Source organism: Loxodonta africana, chromosome 15 (genome assembly GCF_030014295.1).
Source record: "Loxodonta africana isolate mLoxAfr1 chromosome 15, mLoxAfr1.hap2, whole genome shotgun sequence".
NCBI classification, from domain to species: Eukaryota; Metazoa; Chordata; class Mammalia; order Proboscidea; family Elephantidae; genus Loxodonta; species Loxodonta africana.
The window spans coordinates 46,594,252-46,615,037 of NC_087356.1; the positions used below are offsets into that span (position 1 = coordinate 46,594,252).

The 20,786-nt window shown below is 43.7% G+C and overlaps 2 protein-coding genes across 2 annotated transcripts in view; both read right to left on the reverse strand.

Annotated features, from left to right (window-relative positions):
* IL1F10 (interleukin 1 family member 10) overlaps window positions 1-19,725 on the reverse strand; it is a 33,505-nt gene extending 13,780 nt beyond the window's left edge. Inside the window, exons 1-2 of the mRNA XM_023557019.2 lie at window positions 19,576-19,725; window positions 1,021-1,079 (exon numbers count right to left, since the gene is read on the reverse strand). Coding sequence (XP_023412787.1) covers window positions 1,021-1,079; window positions 19,576-19,725 — 209 coding nt within the window. The remainder of the gene's footprint in view (window positions 1-1,020; window positions 1,080-19,575) is intronic.
* On the reverse strand, window positions 13,348-19,686 carry LOC100666568 (interleukin-36 receptor antagonist protein). Its single transcript, XM_023557020.2, has 4 exons — window positions 19,576-19,686; window positions 17,980-18,065; window positions 16,874-17,001; window positions 13,348-16,653 (listed from the first exon to the last, which is right to left on the reverse strand). Exons 1-4 carry the CDS (start codon window positions 19,602-19,604, stop codon window positions 16,429-16,431), a joined length of 468 nt encoding a protein of 155 aa, XP_023412788.1. The 5' UTR covers window positions 19,605-19,686; the 3' UTR covers window positions 13,348-16,428.
* Window positions 19,726-20,786: the final 1,061 nt, after the last annotated feature.

Below are 20,786 nucleotides of genomic sequence, written 5' to 3' on the forward strand. Positions count from 1 at the left end.
ATCAATCACTCTCAGAGCCTGGGGAGCCCTTGTTACTTTCAAGGGCAGAACCTCTGCGTAAATGCCACCACCTCCAGGAGATTTTTCTCTCCAAATAATACCCTTAGCTAATTATTGTATGTGTTTAAAGCCGGTGCACTTTACGATAAAAATAAGGACCTTAAAAGATCCTGAGCTTACCAACTGGTATTCTCTCTCAAACCTTGACCACCAGGGAGTGAGCATAGGACATGATAACTCACCTGCCAGAAACAGGTGATTAGAAAATGCTGGCAACATTTTATTTAGAGACTACACCCAAGCTATATCCCCCAAAACATTGTCGTTTGTGGGTTTTGTGCTCATGTGTCCTGCCTTCCCAGCCAGGCTGGAGATGACTTTCCCTCCATGTCTACATTAAGACTGGGCCCAAGGTAGGGGCTGAGAAAATACATCCCCAGAGTCAATCCTATTTAATTTTTATTATGTCCCAACTCATTCCTCAGACAGCTTGAGGTAGTTTACAATAAAATCACAGACAATGACATGGTAAAATACAAGAATGCAAATCTTGAATAAGGTCAAATGCGAGTAAGAGTTGGAAGCCCAGACTAGAAATAAAGGACAAAGAGGCCATCATATAAAGATGCTGTCATCCAAATTCAACTGTCTCTGGGCTTCTAGAAAGAGACAGATGGAGCAGCACAGAGGGTGTGGAATCTGATCCCTGGCTCTGCCTTTTGGTATCAGGGTATTTATTTCCCCTCTCTGAGAGTCTCAGCTTCTAGATATGCAAAACATGTTAATAAAGTTCCCCCTGTAGATTTCTTAGGATGGAGGTGGGGCAGGTTGAATGGATGGCATCTCAGAGGCACTCAGGAAGGAGAGCTATTGTTATTGTAATGACAATTAAACTTAATTATGGGGCAGTTGGGATTTCTAAGGTGAGAAGGTGCCTCATCCCTCTGACTCAGCCTTCCCTTTCCCAGCATGACCCCAGACTCCCTGATTAGGAAAGAGGGGAAAGCCAGGGAGACTTACATGTAGTATCTTGCCATGGGGAGAGAGCACATTTCCGTGATCAGGGTGTCAGGTCCTTGCTAAGGGGGAATGAGAAAAGACCTATTAGAGAAGGAGGAAAATAGAGTTCTCACCCAGTTACAGGTAGAAAAATCTATGAGGCCACTTGTCTACAACATGCCTACCAGAATCCACCAAAGTCTCCCCTTGCCCAGCAACTCCAGGCAGCGCCAGGCAGTTCCAGGCAACTCTGCCTCTCCCTTATTTGGGGCCATCAAGAGCAAGTCAAGCTGGCCTGATGATGTTTTTTGCATTATTGCCAACTCCAGGAAACTGGAGAACAGGTTCCTCCGTAGCTCAGCCAGGAACATTCCCCAGGGTGAAGAATAGGTTGGGGTATGCTCCAGCCTCACAGCTTGAGGATAAGCCCCAGCCCCAAATCCAGCCCCCACTTCCGGCCTGGCCCTAGGGCTACTACACCCCCACTTATTTCCCCAGCAGAGTGTTAGATACTTAGAGCCCAGCTGAAGGATGAGCAGCCTGGCTAGGAGGAATCTCCAGCTGCTAGCTGGAGTGGGCAAGGTCTTCCTGGAGAGTTAGAGAGCATCATCCATCAGGATTGGAATCACTTTTCCGAGACTGTTAAAGTGAGACTAACCAGTCTCCCTTACTCTATTTCAGATGGAAAATAGGACAGGCTTGTGATATAGGGGCTTGTGTTCTTGAGAATGAGCAATCTAAACTGAAGACAGTATCTCAGTGTAAACCCCAGACCACAAAGCTTTACATGACTCTGCCCCTTCCCATTGTATTATCCTGTCCTAGAGCTTTTCCCTAAAGAGGTCACACTTTGGGAAAGTCAATCTAGAATCTAGCATGGATGAAATCCAGAGCCAGTCAGGACACAGGAAAGAATTGGAAAATAGCCCAGAAAAGTAAAATGCTAAGACGGTTTATCAAATAGATCTGATTCTCATGAGTAAGAAAGAAAAAGCTATAATTCAGAAAAATAAGAGAAGATGGAAAAGAAAGAAGGAAGGTAAGAAGAAAGTAGTAGGGTCAGAGAGGGCTAGAGTGAAATGAGAGACATCTTGAGAGATAAGCAGGGTTTTTGCCAAGGGCATGATTTCCAGCCCCCTTAGAGTAACTGGACTCTGGCCTGTGTGTTAGAAGAAATATGACTATAGTCAAGGTGGCTTTATAGTACTGGCTCTGTCACCTTGGACAATGGCGGGCATTTAAAGGTTGGTGTAAGTGAAGGATAACAGGGCACTGATAGAAATGCAAATTGATACATTTCTGGTTGGATGTTGGTGATGTGAATTAAATGTCTTAAAGAAATATAAATACATTGACCCTGTAATTCCATTTATTGCCCTTATTCTGCCCAAATGTTTAGTTATAAAGGTGTTCACTGCATCATTTTTTTACAACATTAAAGCATTGGAAATAATCTAAAGGCCAATACTAGGAACCTTATTTTAAAATTATGACATGGAAATTTTTCAAATATATTAAGTGAGAAAACAGATTATCAATAATATGCACATTATTCCATTTAAATCCACACACATATAGAGACACGCATACACAGAATGTGCTATAGGTTTTGAAAATATTGTAGAAGTTATCCACGGCCAACACGATTACAAGTGATTTTTATCATATTAACACCTGTTAAAAATGTTCCTATAATGACCACGTAATTTCTTTTGTAGTATAAAGAAAGTTTTAATTTTTTTTTTAAATGAAATGTTCATTTAAGTCACTTGCTCCCTCACAGGACTGTCCACCTAAATTACCCAGAAAACCTCTGATAAGTACTATTTCCTGGCAGGGAGGTTCAGGTTCTGCAGGGCTTGCAGTGATTCCAGTAATCAGCCAGGCTTGAGAACCAGTCTACTAGTCTACTAGCTCAGTTCTCCTCACCCTATAGTGAACACATGGATCACCTGGGATCTTGAGAAAATACAGATTCTGAATCCCGAGGTCTGGCATAAGGTCCCTGGGTGGCACAAACATTTTGCGCCTATCTACCAACTTAAAGGTTGGCTGTTTAAACCCATCCAGTGGCGCTATGGAAGAAAGGCCTGACTATCTGCTTCCATAAAGATTACAGCCAATAAAACCCTAAGGAACAGTTCTAGTCTGTAACACATGGGGTCACCATGAGTCAGAATCGAGTCCACAGCAATTGGTTTGTGTTTTTTTGGAGGTCTGGGATAGGGCCCTAGACTCTACATTTCAAACATGCAGCCAAATAATGCTAATGCTGCTGGCCCCTGAGCTACATTTTGAGCTGCAAGGGACTAGATGATGCCCCCATCTCAGGTAGTCTGACAGTAGCATGGCCTCAGTGCAAGGCAGCTTGATGCTGTGCTCCCTCCCAGCCAAACTATCGGGGGTCCTTCAGTTAAAAAAAAAAAAAATTACGCCAGTAGAAATTTGGGCATCCTAGCAGCTGTGGCGAGGACCGGCCTGGACAAATCAGGAGGGCGCTGTGTGAAGCTGGACAGGCAGGGTGTTGGCTCCCTTTCTTGATCAGTGTCAGCTCACATAGCTAGCAGAAATTCAGTGCTGGGCCCATCCAGTCGATCTCATGTTCTTCTGCACATCACAATTTCACACTGTGAACAATTTCACTACATCTTTGACCACCACATCTTTGAAACCCATGTGACATTGTGCACTACAAATGTGTAAATAAGCACAAGTAAACACCTGCTTACCTTGCTGACTGGGTAATCTGCCCCTGCTCTCCAGCTGCTCCTTCTCAGGCCTACTTCAGACTCTCCCTACTTCTGGGATATACCTAACGTTGGGAATTACAAGGAGTCCTAAGCACTTACTTGTCTTTCCATATCTCAGGGAGTTGCAATTAATCAATTTCCACAGTTTCAGTGATCATCTTTGTTTAATGCCTCCCCAACCTAGAATGAGCACCCTACTTTATCTCCAGCTGTCTAGAGGACATTCCTCTTTCGATATCTTGCTGTCATGCCCAACCAAATATATCTAAGATCAAATTCATTATCTTCTCCCTCCTCAACTCACTTGTTGTTGTTGTCATTATTAGGTGTTGTCAAGTCAGTTCCGATTCATAGAGACAGTATGTACAATAGAATGAAACACTGCCTGGTCCTGCCATCCTCACAATAGTTGCCCATTGCTGCAGCCACTGTGGAAATTTATCTCATCGAGGGTCTTCCTCTTTTTCGATAACCCTCTACCTTACCAAGCATAATGTCCTTCTCCAGGAACTGGCCCCTCCTGATCACATGTTGATCTCATGTCCAAAGCATGTGAGACAAAGCCTTACCACCCTTGCTTCTGAGGAGCACTCCGGCTGCAGTTCTTCCAAGACAGATTTGTTCGTTCTTCTGGAAGTCCGTGGTATAGTCAGTATTCTTCCCCCACCCCAGAATTCAAAGGCATCAATTCTTATTCAGTCTCCTTTATTTATTGTCCAGCTTTTGCATGCATATGAGGCAATCGAAAATATTGTGGTATATGCCAGGAGTACCTTAGACCTCAAAGTGACATCTGTGTTTTCAACACTTTAAAGAGACCTTTTGCATGCGTCTGTCAGTGTGTCATACTGTAGTGGCTTGGTGTTGCTGTGATGCTTGAAGCTATGCACCTGTATTTCAAATACAAGCAGGGTCACCCATGATGGACAGATCCCAAAGACAGACTAGGAAGAAATAGACTGCCACATCCAGTTTACTTCTGAAAAAAATGGCCAGTGAGAGCCTTATGAACAGCAGCAGAACATCAGAAGATGAGACCACCAGGTTGAGAAGCACTCAAGATATGACTGGGGAAGAGCTACCCCCTCAAAGTGAGTCAACCTTAATGATGTGGGTGGAGTAAAGCTTTCAAAATCTTCATTTGCTGATATGACATGACTCAAAATGAGAAGAAACAGCTGCAAACATCCATTAAGCAACCCCATTTAGCCTTCTCAATTTCATTGCCGTGATGTTCCCCTAGTCAGTGAGATTCAAAACCTGAGAATCATTGATAATTTCTCTCATTTGTCTTGACTCTATATTTGACTTATCAACAAGTTCTGGTAGATTGTTCCTTTAAAATATAACTCTAATTTCTTAATTACAATTATAACTGTGCCTGTATTCCTGATTTTTCTACCTTTAATCTACCCCAACCTATGTGAAGTACCTGAACTCATATTCTAAGTACTGCTTTTACCACATCACCACACAGTTCTAGAATCTACAGTGGCTCTGATTTACTTGTATGATAGTATCTCACATCTCTGCTGGCACTAAACCACCCCTCCAGGCAGCATGACTTCTTATCTTCTCACTGGCCATAGTCAGAGTTGTTTCTGATCCACCTGCATCAAAAGCCATCCTGCCTCACTGCCAACCAATCAGATCTTTTGATATTAAGGTCACTGGACATGGTATCAGTATCTAGCTCTGTCAAATTAATTACCAGATCAGAGTAAGTTCTCAGAGACACAAGATTATTTCACCTAACCTTCTATCCTCAGTTTCATTGTCTATAAAATCATGGGATTATATTAAAGTTCTTTCCAGATCAAAATATCTATAATTCCATAACTCAGGGTTTAATGAAACTTTCTCTTACTATTGCAGCCCTTCTCTGAACTCATATTAAATTTCACTGTGTTTTTTATTGGTCTACATAAATATGTTTGTTTCCCTTATAGAAGTCAACAAGATCTTGAAGTCATGAAGTATGGCTGATGTCTCACATGTAGCTCTGTCTGACCACCATAACTGACACATATTGGTGCTTATAAGCAAGACTTAGAAACACACACAGTAGACTTTGAATGGCAAGGTTGGGCACTAGTTCAGCTTCTGCAGCTAATTTGTCTTGCTACCTTGGGGAAGATCCTTTTCTCCCTGAACCTCCAACTTATCATCATCAGAATGGGAAGTTGGGCAAAATCAATAGCTTTCAAAACTTTTCTTTAGGTTTCACAATGAAATTTTACGCAGAAACTTAGTACAGAAATTGGATAAAGAGGACCTGCTTTTGCTGAAGTAGGAAGTGATGGAGACAAGAGAAGGCTGCCCCCTACCATTTTCCTCATCCACTGAAGTATTTATGAGGAACTCCCAAGTTTCACCAAACACTGTTTGCATACCATTGGCATAGATAATTTCTACTGAGGTTACTTTCTAAATCTATGGCCTTAAATATTTAAAAATCTTTATTTGACTTAACCTATGCCTTTTCATCAAATCCCTTCTATATACCCTTAGATTTATTTATCATTTCATAGTGTTCTACCAAAGGGACACCTAAATACCTAGAACGTTTGCCAGGAGAAGCGAAAGGATGAGCATGTGTCGTGTCAGAGATATTGACAAAAGGAAGAAGGAAAGAGAGAAAGAGAGAGAATAGTGCTTTCCCGTCACTGACCTGCAGATCCAGGGTGCCTGGAACTCTGAAGCCTGGAGCCTCCGACTGACTTCTCCAGAGCATCTGTACTGGGTTTATACTGTCGCCAAAGTGGGTAAGGCCTGCATCAATCTCTATAATTGGCTCCAGGATGGCAAAGAAGGGCCTAGGGATTTCATAATGTCTTTGACACGGTGTGGATAATAAGGAGGTAGGGACATTAATGAATGTTTGTTGAAGGGGGAGAGGACCACCTATAAAGCCTTGACTGAGGCCAGGCGTTGTGCCCCTGCTCTGTAGCTACTGTCATTGGCAGTTATTGGTGGTTTCAGTAGCCAGATCAACAGTGCTGGGGTCAGAAGTCTTAATATCATCTTCTCTTTGGTGCTTCCTGTTACTCCAGCCTAGGCTTGGAGAAGTGGAGGAGGCAATGAGGAAAGAGTGTGTTTGAAGGGCCCAAGTACAGAACAGTTTCTAAGCCATGAAGTCTGGCTACTGCTAGCGAGGCAGAGTGAGAGCAGAAGCTGATAGAATTAAGAGTGTGGCTCTGTTTGAAAAGATGAAAAGGGAGTCTCTGCTTTTCCGGAGGTCCCAGCATGATGAAGCAGAGCATCTAAGGAAACCCAGCTTCAGAAGACTTTGACCTTATAACCACCCTGGGACTGGGAAGCACTATGTGTCTTAGACTACTAAGCATAAACAGTCGAAGACAGCAGTGCAAGCAGGGCAGGGATAAAGCATACTCAGGTCTCTAATTGACATTACTTAACACAGCCCCTCCCTCTGTTTACCCACCCATTCATCCACCTACCCACCCACTTGTCCACCCATCATCCATCATCTGTCCATCCATCCATTCATCCATCTATCCATCTACCCATCCATCCACCCATTCACAAGGGCATAGTCTTATCTGGGGACCAATGGCCTCGTTATATTTCTCCCTCTCAAGTCATTAGTAAAGCCCCACAAAGGGCTTCTGAGGGAGTGTTAGGGGTCAGTTCAAGACCCAGATACCTGCAGGGTGAGAGGCCAGAAAAAAAGAGCAGGAATGGGGTGCAATTTCCTTAGAAAAGTCCAATGATCGTTCTTCATACCCCTTCTCAGTTTCTCACCCCTTCGTGGGAAGGATCAAAGTGTGGGGTACTATACTAGGTGATCACCTAGTATTTACTGAGCATTTTACCCTGCCGTGTTACAAAGACATACAATCCTCGGTTCCTGTTCTTAAGTAGTTTTACAGTTTAACTGGGAATCGAACTTGCAAACACATTAAAAGATAATTAAGAGGACTAGTGTGTTAGTCAAGGTTCTCCAGAGAAACAGAACCAATAAGATATAGATATAGATCTGCATATGCATACACACAAACACACACACTCACACACACACATATTTATTTTAAGGAATTAGCTACAGCGATTGTGGGGACTGACAAGGCCAAAATTTGTAGGTCAGGCAACATGCTAGAAACTCTGGCAGTCTCCTGCACAATATCAGTAGGCCAGGCAGTGGGCTGGCAACTCTGGCAGGATGTCTATGTTATATAGTCTCAAGGCAGAACTTCTCCATTGGAAAACCTCAGTTTTTTCTCTTAAGATCTTCAACAGATAGGATGAAGTCTATATATATTTTGTAGGATAATCTGTTCTACTTAAGGCCAAATGACTTAAATGTTAATCACATATAAATTCCTTCATAGCAACATCTAGACTACTGTTTGACCAAACAAGTTGGCACTGTAGCCTAGGCAAGTTGACACATAAAATTAAGCATCACGGTCCACCCCTTTGTCAACTTGCCCCCCCCAACTTAAACCAAACACATCTCCATATTTAATCTCCAAATAAAGGCAATAACAAACACATATTTCTAATATAATAAAACCATCCTGTGTACAACCAATAAGGCACTAACCCTTTTCCCAGAAGAGGATGCAAACTCCTTGGGTGATGTTTACTCTTTTCTTTGATACCCTGTAACTTACATATTATGATAAAAAGTTAATACATCTTATGCTGTATGATAAAAGAGGATGGGGGATGAAACAATATATTTGCTTAATACATACACACACAGACATATTCATAACAAAATAAGGTAGAAATAATCATAAAAATGAGAATCCTCATTTCTGCCACTGGTCACATAGTCATAGCTGGCTTTTATAACTACTTTTTTCCACAACCTATTCCATGTTCCTTTTGTCTTCAGCAAGCACTTCAGCTGGTCATGACTCTTTACCAGGTGGGTACTCCAAACCTTCATTTCTGAAGCGTCTGGGCCATTAGTAGTCCTGCTTGAATTGGATTATTACAGTTTTTCATTTACTTTAATCACAGGGCATGGTAGTGCTAAGAAGCACCCTAAAGGATCTCCTGTATTCCAGACATACTCTTCTTTACCCCTATTGTATAATAACAATCCGATTTCTCCTTGGTAATCAGGATCAATTACACCATTCAGTACAGTAACTCCCTTCTTTGCCTGTTTATTCAGAGAAGCCCTAATGCTGGATAGTACTCTTAACTTCCACTTCAGTGGAATCATTGTTGTGTCTCCTACTGGAAGTATTCTTCACTTTGGAATTAAGACCTCTATTCTAGCAAACCATAGGGTCTCAGGGATGGAAGTAAAAATTTTGCTAGTGGATCACTAGGGGTAATAGTGTGTGGCAATACTCCCATTTCCACCTCTTGATTACTGGACCCAAAAATCCGGCTATGGGATAAACCGCACCATATATTGCATGCTGATTTAGAGTATGCCCCCTGAAGAACATTGCCGAGCCCTGCAAGGTATTACCACCTAGCTGGAACCAAAACTGATTCTTAAAAAGACATTGACTATTTATTGAGTCAGGATCGACTCAACGTCACTGGGTTGGGTTTATCAAGATAGCAGCTTCAGAATGATGAGGAGCATAGTGTGGCCAGTGAATTCCACAAACATGGGGCCATTACCACACATCATTTGCTGTGAAGTGACTCCCTTGATCTGAGACAGTATGAAACACTGTCTTAGTTATCTAGCGCTGCTATAACAGAAATACCACAAGTGGGTAGCTTTAACAAACAGAAACTTATTTTCTCACAGTTTAGGAGGCTAGAAGTCCAAATGCAGGGTGTCACCTCTAGGGAAAGGCTCTCTCTCTCTCTTTCTGTTTGTTCTGGAGGAAGGTCCTGGTGTCTTTTCAGCTTCTGTTACTAGGTTCCTTGGCAATCATGTGGCATAAGTATTCCCCATTGTTTGTGCTTGCTTGATTGCTTAGTCTGCACTTTTATACCTCAAAAGAGATTGACTTAAAACACATCCTACACTAATACTGCCTAATTAACATGAAAAGAAACCCATTCCCAAATGGGATTATAACCACAGGTATAGGTGTTAGGACTTACAACACATGTTTTGGGGGGACACAATTCAATCCATAACATTCCATCCTTTGTTCCCACAAAATTCTTGTCCTTCCCATATGCAAAGCATATTCACCCCATCACATCATTCCAAAAGTCTTAAATCAACTCCAAGTCCAAAAACCTCATCTTCTGAATCATCTAAATCAAATGCGGGTGAGATTTTAGGTGTATTCCACCCTGGGGCAAAATTCCTCTTCACCTGTGAACCTGTGAAACCTAGAGTACAAGTTGTCTGCTTCCAAAGTAAAATAGTTGAACAAGCAAGAGGTAGACATTTCCATTACAATTGGAGGTGTCTTAGTCATCTAGTGCTGCTATAACAGAAATACCACAAGTGCGTTGATTTAACAAAGAGAAATTTTTTCTCTCACAATCTAGTTAGTAGGCTGTAAGTCCAAATTCAGGGTGTCAGCTCCAAGGGAAGACTTTCTTTTTCTGTCAGCTCTGGAGGAAGGTCCTTTTCATTAATCTTCCCCTGGCCTAGGAGCTTCTCAGATGCAGGGACTCCAGCTCCAAAGGATGCATTCTTCTCCCGGTGCTGCTTTCTTGGTGGTATGAGGTTCCCAACTCTCTGCCTGCTTCCCTCTCCTTTTATCTTTTGTAAGACAAAAGGTGGTGCAGGGTATATCCCAGGGAAACTCTCTTTACATTGGATCAGAGATGTGACCTTAGTAAGGGTGTTACAATCCCATCCTAATCCTCTTTAACATAATCTAATCTTGCCTCATTAACCACAGGCAGAGGATTTACAACATATAAGAAAATTGTATCAGTCACAAAATGGAGGACAACCACACAATGCTGGGAACCATGGCCTAACCAAGTTGACACACATTTTGGGGGGGCACAATTCAATCCATGACAGAGGAGAAGAAATAGCAGGCATCAAGCAAGTCCAAAACCCAGAAGAATACATTACTTTGACCCTCAAGGCTTGAAAATAATCCTCCATTCCCCAGGACCGTCTGTGCAATGGCCCCACCCTCCAGACATTAGGTGTTGACTACACTCTCTAGATTCTGTGTGGAGGTCCCTGAGTTCTGAGCTTCACACCACCTTCCAGGCCCACTGGGAAGACAACTCTGCTGTTTTGGCTTTTTTTTTGTTCTCCTAGTCAATCTATCTGAGTGGCAACCCCACTTCCCTGGCCCTGGCAGGCTCCATTCTCCTGCACCTTGGCATAGCGGCCCCACACCCCTCATCTTTGGGTGGTAACCCTTTCTCTTGGCCTACCTGAATGGCAGCCTGACTCTCTGGAACTGAGGTGGTGGAGACATACTTCTTTAAAACTAAGGAAGCTCTGTCTAGGATAGATTTAGTGTTGGAAGTGGACCAGCCATCTTGCCAAGAATGACTGAATAGAAAAGGGGAAAGAGCTCATGGATCTGCTTGTGTTGTGGCACTGCTATGGCAGTCCTGGACTGCTTAACTCTGGAAAACATATAAATCCCCTACTTTGCATAAAATTTAGGAAGCAGTAGCTACACCTGTTGAAACCCAGGAGGCTGTGGCTCCACCCTTGGAAACTGAGGCAGCCCTTCTTCCCAAGCTCCTTCCAACAGTTCTGCTGATCTTCAAATTACTCCAGGGATAGTGTTTTCTTTTCTTGGAGGACAACAGACGTTTGGATCCAAGTCTTTCCAGGTGGCAGGCAGCTTTCCTTCATTTTGTACTCTTTTCCCTTTCACTCTAAGCTGACGGGATTTTTGCTTTGGTTAAACGGATCCATAAGTAACAGACTTAATCTCTTTAATAAAAGACTGAGTCATCAAGTCCTTGGTGAGAATCCTTGGTAAGAGATTTAGGGCATGTGTTCTTTGCTTGTGCAACAGAGTTTTCCAAATCTTCTAAGTATTGGTTTCGTTTTGCACATCTCTTTCCTTCCACATTCATTGTAAGCTCCAAAGAGAAACCACTTTTCTTCTTTAAGATCGTGCTTAGAAATCTTCTCAGCCAAATATCGAAGTTCATCAATTACAAGTTCTACCTTCCAACAAATATTTGAACATAATTTAGACTAGTTCTTTGCCACTGCATAAAAAGCATTATCCTTTCTCCATTCTTCAATTCCATGTTCATCATTTCCTTTTAAAACATCACCAGAAGCACATTTAATGTCCACCTTTCTAGCAACATTCTGCTGTTGGCACCATATGTATTTGCTAAGATGGTGGAGACTTTCTCTGTAGCTCTCCTACTTCTCTCTGAGCCCTCACCAGAATTGCTCTTGGTGTTGCAATTCTACCAACAGTCTATTCTAGGACCTTATTATGAAGCACATGAAAATTCATCCAGATTCTACCCATTACCCAATTGCAAAACCACCTCCACCTTTTAGATATCTGTTAGAGCAGCACCCCACTCCTCAGTACCGAATTCTGTATTAGTTGTCTAGTGCTACTGTAACAGAAATACTACAAGTGGGTGGCTTTAACAAACAGAAACTTATTTTCTCACAGTTTAGAAGGGTAGAAGTCTGAATTCAGGGTGCCAGCTCTAGGGAAAGACTTTCTCTCTTTGTCCACTCTGGGAGAAAGTCCTTGTCTCTTTTCAGCTTCTATTCCTAGGTTCCTTGGTGATCAAGAAGTGTGTATCTTCTGCATTGTTTGTGTTTGCTGACTTGCTTAATCTGCCCTTTTATATATCAAAAGAGATTGACTTTAGACACTCCTTACACTAATACTGCCTTATTGACTTAACAAAGAAAACCCATTCCCAAATGGGATTATAGCCACAGGTATGGGACTTAGGATCTATAACTCATATTTTGGAGGGACACAATTCAATCTGTAATAGACACCACTATGTTGAATAAGACATTCTGTAAGTCCACAGATGGTAGTTTTTACAGAAGCATTCAAAAACTGAAAAAATAAACACAGGATGGGCTCGGGGACCCATTGGACCCACTGTGAAATGGGCTTGAGCTAAAGATCCATTAATCATCTGACTTCTATAAGTCTCTACTCTACTGGTAGACCACAGTGACATTTTGAGTTTCCTATGATTAGTGTCAGTTCAGAGCCGGTGTCCAGTAATCACCAAAAAATCTGATTATTTCCTTTCCCCAATTAACAGTCACACTGGCAACTTCCCTTCAGGGAAGCTTGGAGAAAGATTAACAGTATAAATCTTTAGCAGTGTAGCAGGGTCCTTCTTCAAGGTGACCTGGCCTTCACTTCATTCAAAGAATTCTGTGTCTGTAAACTAGCTCAAGTCTGAGAACTGATTTAAAAGTCATGACTCTCTGTTTTGATGATTCAACTTACACTTATGTTTACTTGACCCAGAACCCTCCCACTTATATACATCAAGTAAGAATTTAGTAGAATTCCCATCTATTTCACTTCATGATCAACTAGATTATGCCATTGGTTTCTGCAAGTCAGAGTATTCTGATTATATATTTGACTCTGCTGTCCATTATGGAAAAAATGCTCACTTTGTACAGTAACTAAGTGCTGCTACTTGACCCCTGCCACCCACTAATCCATTTATCCCATGCTGGATTGATGGGTGGCAGGGGTCAAGTAGCAGCACTTAACCTATTCAGTGGCAGCAATTCCGTCTGTAGTAGCTGATCTATAGAGGAGAGATACAACAGAGCTCTTCAAGGATACTGGGGCTCCCTTCACAAATCTATTCCTCGGTTTTGTTGAAAGGTGGTGTGTCCTCTGGACACTCCTGGGGGAGGTGAACAGTCTTACATGATAAATCCAATGATTGGAGTCATTTGTACCCTTATATCTAGTCAGGTTCAAGACCCAGTTCCAGAAGCCCCAGAAGCAATTCAGAAACTCATTCTTGAGATTCTATTCCCTTGGAACTACATCACCCCACAAATGATAAAGCAATCATTTCAGCCTGGAGAGACCTTCAAGCATAAGGTGGAATTCGAGTTGCTCCCTTAAGAGTTGACCTATTTAGATAGGTGGAGGAGAAGATAATATTCCAGGATGGAGAAATAGTTTCCACATTCTGTACTCACTGAGTTTCAATTATTTGCCAAGTAGGTGTTGAGAAATAAAATAATACAGCCTTGACATTGAGCTCATTCTAGGGGCCATAGACTCCAAAACATCTCACTACAATGTGGGAGGCTACAATAAAGATGTGCATAAAACATTATTAGAGCAGGTGACCAGAGATATCAACTCAACAAAGAAGGCTCTTGGAGAGGGTGACATCTTAAGAGCACCTTAAAAGATTAAAGATTTCTCGAGGCAGAGAGGATGAGTGAAGAGTTCTAAAGCAGAGGGAACATCTCGAGACAGTGTCTGGGCATGTTGGCAAAGAGAGAATATGAACTGGGTCTGTAGAAACACAGCTTGAACCCTGTTACTCATGCTCTCTTCAGCCTTGAGAGCCCAGTCGTCGAGTTGTGCTGCCTGATGCCCAGTGACTTAAACTGCATCTAAACTGAAGTTACTAAGACCCACAGAGGCAGTCCCTTCTGGCCTGGCCACCTCCTTGCCAGTCCCTCAGCAGATTTTGAACCTACCAGGCTGGTCTTATCTAGGGCTCAGAGATGGGTCCAGCTCCTAGAGCTTAGGTAGAGACTGTCAAGACACAGTCCCTGGCACTTATGACTGAAGGTGCAAAGATAGTGAGGAAAGATTTTTAAAGAGAACACTTGGAGAAATAAAAAGACAGTTGTTTGCTTTGTGAAGGAAAATAAAAACGCTGGTAAAAATTGGCTAATAATAAAATAAACACATTTATTGCTTTTTCACTGTGTTTTACTTATTTATTGCTGCAAAACAAGTTACCCCAAAACTTAGCAGCTTAAAACAACATTTATTATCTCACACAGTTTCTGAAAGTCAGGAATCTGGGATCAGCTTAGCTATGTGATTCTGGCTCAGAGTTTCTCCTGAAGTTGCAAACTCCCGGGCTGCCATCATGTGAAGGCTTGACTGGGGCTAGAGGATCTGGTTCCGAGCTCATTAATGTGGCTATTGGCTGGAGGCTTCACTTCTATATCACATGTCTCTCTCTATAGGCCTGCTCACAACATGGCAGCTGGTTTCCCCCAGAGTAGTGATCCAAGAGACAGAGAGAGAGAGAAAGCCCAAGACAGAAATCACAGCATCTTTTATAACCTAATTACAGAAGTGGTATGCCATCACTTCTGCCATATTTTATTGGTCACCAGGACAAACTCTGGTACAATGTGGGAGGGGACACATCGGGTATGAATATCAAGAGACAGGAATTGTTGGCAGTCATCTTGGAAACTGACTATCACACCTTGGAATCTCCAGGTCAAAATACAGGACTTTTTTTTTTCCCCTGTAAATTCCGTTCTCATGAGATTCCAGCCACACTAAACCATCACATTCTCTTTCTCAATTGCTTTGCCGAGATCTGTTTTCTAACTCTGCTGCTACAAATCAGAGCAGCAAAGCTCAATTCAATTTGAATTTCACTCTGGGAAAGTGGGAGCTGAGGCCAATCTGAACCATGATGTCCACTCTGCCTACCTCAGGATTAATTTCTTTTATTATTATTATTATACAAGTACTCTCTCTTCATTTGCAGAAAATACAGATAAGTAAAAAGAAAAACCATCTATAATAACACCACCTTGACATTGTTAAAATTTAAATATACTCTTCCAGACTTTTCCTTATGTAGGAATACACAGATAGGAGCTTTGTGGGTTTTTTTTGTTTGTTTTAAACTAAAATGGAATTAATTTGTTTGTTTGTTTTAAACTAAAATGGTGTCCATGCTCTTCTCACTTAAGGTGTCATGAGCATCTTTCCATATAAATACAGACCAGCATCTGGGATTTTAATTGTACTTGGGTCTTCAAAAATGTGTCTTCTGTCTTCTAAGCTGGAGTCATTTTCTCCGGCACCACCACACTCTCACACTCATGGCTAGATGATAAGGGCCAGTATCTCCTTGGCCAAGATGGAAAAAGGATGTGGTGCCAGCAAAATTAAAGGGAAGGGGCTAGACCAAGGACCCACCCTTCTTCTCCTGCACAATGGTGAATGGCAGAACCTCTGTGGGACCTGGCAGCAGTAGGGCTCAACTATAGACAGGCTGGCTTGTACTGTTCAGGGACTCCGGATATATATTATAAAAAACAATAACATTTACCATAGAGTCAATTCCTACTCATGACCATTGTATGTGTGTCAGAATAGAACTATGTTCACAGAATTTTCAATGTCTGATTTTTTGAAAGTAGATCATCCAGGCTTTCTTCCCAGGTGATGCTAGGTGGACTCGAACCTCTAACTTTTCAGTTGGCAGCCAAACACGTTAACCATTTGCCCCACCCAGGGATTCCAAATTACTATTAAGTATAAATAATTCCCACCACTCCCCTCCACCCGGGCCCTTGGAGATTCTGTTGTGTAACTCCTGGTTCATTCCTGGTAGTTTTCACAAGATTCCACAGCAGGGAAGGAAACTGTGGACAGAGCCCCAGGTCTCAGGAGAATTTACCTAAACTAGGAAGCAGGAGGAAGGAGTACGGCCCTATGCCCAGCCAGAGGTGAGGGCCATGGCAGCACAGGGGAGTGGTCGCCATGGGTCTCCTCCACCAGCCCCTGCCCTAGCTGGCCCTGCCCAGGGAGTCATGGGGCATACTGCCCTAGTCACACTGCTGGAAGTAGAAGTCTGTGATGGGGGCGTCCCAGCCGGCGTACTCAGGGAGCTTGGTGAGTCTCAGGGGCTGGTCTGCTTCAGGCACAGTGCAGAGGAACCAGCCTGGATAGGCAGCCGACTCGAAGCTAGAGGTGAGCCCGGTGTCCCGTCTGTAGAAGGTAAAACTCTTGGATTCTTGAGCACTAAGGTAGAGCTCCATGATGTTCACTGGCTATGGGCAGAGGGGCAGAGTAGGTGAGGGGCAGGAATAGAGGAGGAGAGCTGAGCAGAGGGACTGGGCAGGGTTCAAGAGGGGAGGCAGAAGTGCAACTAAACAAATCCTGCATGGGCATTCCCTGTGGAGGCTCTTCAGCTGCAAGACACATGGCTTCAGGGGCTCAGCACCTGTTGATTTAGTTGCCAGGTGGGGAGGATGTCCCAACAGGACTCACCTCTAGTTTCAGAGTCGGTTCTTGCCCTGTCCCACACGACAGGCACCGGCTCCCTCCCTGGATGCCCAGGATGACTGGCGAGAGCCTGGTGTCCAGTGACCGATTGGGGACAACACTAATCTCCTCACCTAGAGGAAAGAGGCCAGATGCAGGGGTCTTCGATACCCTTGCTTCCCCTCTTCCCCAGCCCAGAACTTTGGGGAGCAGGATCTGTGTGAGACATCCTATCCTAGGCAGGGCAGAAGGAAAGCCTCATAGCTTCTGTCCTGTTGTGTCAGGCCTGGGAAAGGGGAGTCTCTTCCCAGCTAGTCCAGAATGAACCCCGAGGCCCACAAGCACACTGTACCTGCTTCTACTCCATCCCCTTGTTTAAGATCAAATCTTCCTCACCTTTCCAGGCCTTGCTTAAGTCTTCTTTAACCCCCAATACCTGCTTTAATATGCCATGGCTCTCTGCCCCCTTTTCTGCTCCTTGCCTTGTTCAGCCTCCTGTTACAATTGTTCGGACATCTTTCTGACCTCTTGTGAGATTTCTGAGGACAGAGGAGAGTCTCATTCCTTCCTGTACCAATCACCCCTCCCCACGCACATACAGCCCAGCAACAGTGCCAAGTGATGGTGTCCTAGATGAATGAGCAGGTTACCCCATTCTAGAACGTAGTCACTATCACAGTGTGGGGGACAGAGTAAGCACAAGGTCAGGTGGTGCCACCACTCTCTGGGTCCCACTACTCTGAGAAAACAAGAACTCTCAGAGAGCAGAGGGGACCCAGGGTGGAGGGGCAGAAACCAACCCCTATGTGTGCATAAGGGCACAGAGAGCCTAAGTCCAGGCCTCAGCACTGGCTCCCTGGAAAACGGCTGCTTGACTGAAGCCTGCCTACGATGGATTGCCAAAACATTCCTCTTGGAAAACCTCCCACCTCTGCATTGAAACCTGTGTCCTCACTTTCTTGTTCTTGCTCAGAGCCTGGTTAGGTGATGCTATGTCTAATAGATCAGGCCTGGGGCCCACGGGTCTGTGCACATTTGTATGAGGATTCTGCAGCCCCTCCCCTCAGAGAGTGCAGAGACCTAGGACAGTAGGGTCCTGTTGTGCCACCAACCTTTAATGACCTTCCCAGCATGCAGCCCTCCAGCCAGAAGCTGGTTCTCATGCAGGTAGAGCACCTTCAATGCCGCATCCTTCATTCTGAAACATTGCAATTGGGTAAGACTGTTGGGGGGGACTGGCACTCCCCTTGCTGGACTCCAGAGAGTAGCCCATTTGCAGGCATTTTGTCTCCCTCTCCTCGCTCTTTGTCTTCTCTCCTAACCCTGCTGGAATCACACTCTACCAATAGGACCCTCCCATCAAAGACTGGGGTTGGTTTCTTATTCCTATCCAGTCTTTTCTATACCAACCAATCACCTCAGTGTGTTATGTTGGGAAAGAAACTGGACCAAGAGTCAGATACCTGGGTTCTCATTGCAATTCCGCCACCTTTGTTGAGTCACAACAGACAGGTCTCTCTCCCACTCTGGGTCCGAATTTCCCTGTTGTTGAACTAAGACTATGGGTTAGGTAATGCCCAGGCCTATCTCAGATTAAAATCTGATTCTTCAATTATATTGATGACATCAAGAGATAGATTTCCCTACTAAATGAGGAATTTTTTTTAATCTAGAATTCTTTCATTTTTCTTTTCAAAAATTTTCCTTCTATGATCTCAGTTGATTTTCTAATGTCTAGTGATGTTAAAGATATATCCTAAGGTGGGTTTCTCCAGATGTAATATAAGGGAGACAAAAAGCATGCTTTGGACAAATTGGTTCAATGTTTGGCTAAACACCATTAAGCAAGTCTCTTTACTCCAGAAAGTCTCAAAGTTACTAATATGCTGAATTGCACTGCAGTTTTCTAGTAAGGAGCCACAGAAAATACCATTTTCCACAATACATGACCAGGGAACTTTATCTCAGAAAACATCTCATAGGACTCAAATTTTATAGAACACGCTTTGGGAAGTGCTATACTAGACTCAGACCTCTGGTGGCGCAATGGTTAAGAGCTCAAACTTTTGGTCAGCAGTTTGAATCTACCAGCTGCTCCTTGGAATCCCTATGGGGCAGTTCTACTCTGTTCTTTGGGGTCACTATAAGTTGAAATCGACTTAACAGCAATGGGTACACTAGACTTTGAGTTCAAGAGCAAGCACCAGTTTCATTCTCTGTTGTAAAAATCCAGGGCATTGCAGAGTACCTGGCTCAGTACATGCTAGTGGACAGAAAGATTGAGTGGCTGTTCCTTTTTTTTTTTAAACTGCAAATGGCATCAAGGAGGCAGTGGCACAGAGCGGTTGGGCTGGCATCGATTCAGCAACGTGGGTGGCAATAGTAGAGTTCTAAGCCAGCTCTCCTTACTTCCAGATCCATTCTCATTACAGATAGCTTAGGCTTCAGCTATGGGGTGGGTGGTTCACTTGTCCCTCTTCAGCATCAGAGAACCCCCATGAAGTGGCCTACTTCAGCCTGAAGAAGGCTGGAGGAACGTCTCTAAGGCAGGGAGATGTCATTCACAACTTTCCAGCTACCTGCTCCAACTATGAGAACCACAGCTCAGAACAACTGCAGCCCACTCCTGCCTCATAAGGCTGGACAACAGGTCTACCCAGACCCACTTTCCCCAGAGGACACCACCACATCAGAGGCTCAGTACTCACCGGAAGCACAGCACCCCACTCAGGACCATCTCGAGCTCCACAGTGTGTAGACTCCTCTATTTTGAAATAAATAACAGAAAGCCTTAGGTGGAGACAGGTTGAGCTGCCAGGGGCTGAGTAGCAAACAGCCTCTGGAGCCTCCACGCACATAAGCAGCCTGTACAGAGCAGAAGATTCTGGGTCTGGGATCAGGAGGGAGCCCAGTGCTGCTGGGGAGGAGAAAACGCAGCTCCCCAAAGGACACCTGAAATGCTCCTTTCTCCTGGCCAGAGCCTGTGGTGTCAGCGGCTCCTTGGAGGATGTCTCAGCCCTTTTAAATATGCATTTAAGGAGGGGCCCTGAAACTGCCACAAACTGGGGAGGGGCAGGGCTTTCCGGAGTGATTTCACATCGCCCTAAAGACTCCGGAAACACTTGCTGTTCATTATTTTTCTGAGAAGGAAAACTTTGGAGGCAATCTCTTTACAGCAATTCTGAAGAACTTCCTTGGAACTTTCCAGCTGTCCTTGAGCACACAGTTCCTGGGCCACCAGGTGCTTTCAGACCCAAGGAGTCAGAACCAATAGCGGCTCAGGTAAAACAATTTTTAAAATGACTCCCTTTACTCCCTCCTTCCTTCCCTCTCTCTTTCATCTCCTCCCTCCCTTTCTTCTTTGCTTTCTTCCTTCTGTCCTTCCTCCCTTTGCCAAGTGCATGGGAGATACTGGAGGTGGAGCTCACCAGTTGTTTGGGCTTCATGTTCATTGTAGAAAAACCTGAAAATCCAGATTAGCTGAAAGAGAAACGTGGAGATATCTTCTGTGAGTGCGTGATCAGAAAGCCAATGACAACATTTTTTTCCTTTGCTTATTTCTGTTACTGGTGCCATCAGGTTGGTTCCCACTCACAGCGACCCTATGTACAACAGAACAAAACACTGCTCAATTCTATGCCATCCTCACAATCATCACTATGCTTAAGCCCGTCGTTGTAGTCACTTATCAATCCATCTCGTTGAGCATCTTCCTCTCTTTCAACGACCCTCTACTTTTCCAAGCATGAAGTCTTTCTCCAGGGACTAGTCCTGCCTGATAACATGTCCAAAGTACTTGAGACGAAATCTCGCTATCCTTGTTTCTAAGGAGCATTCTGGCTGTACTTGTTCCAAGACAGACATGTCTGTTCTTCTGGCAGTACATGATATAATCAATATTCTTCACCAACACCATAAT

What these genes read in the sequence shown, in the direction of transcription:
- LOC100666568 (XM_023557020.2), bottom strand. Translation starts at nt 19,604, where the DNA reads ATGGTCCTGAGTGGGGTGCTGTGCTTCCG. An exon ending in AGTGGGGTGCTGTGCTTCCG is followed by an intron (nt 18,066 to 19,575) that starts GTGAGTACTGAG and finishes GCAATGTTTCAG; the next exon opens with AATGAAGGATGCGGCATTGA. An exon ending in AACCGACTCTGAAACTAGAG is followed by an intron (nt 16,654 to 16,873) that starts GTGAGTCCTGTT and finishes CTCTGCCCATAG; the next exon opens with CCAGTGAACATCATGGAGCT.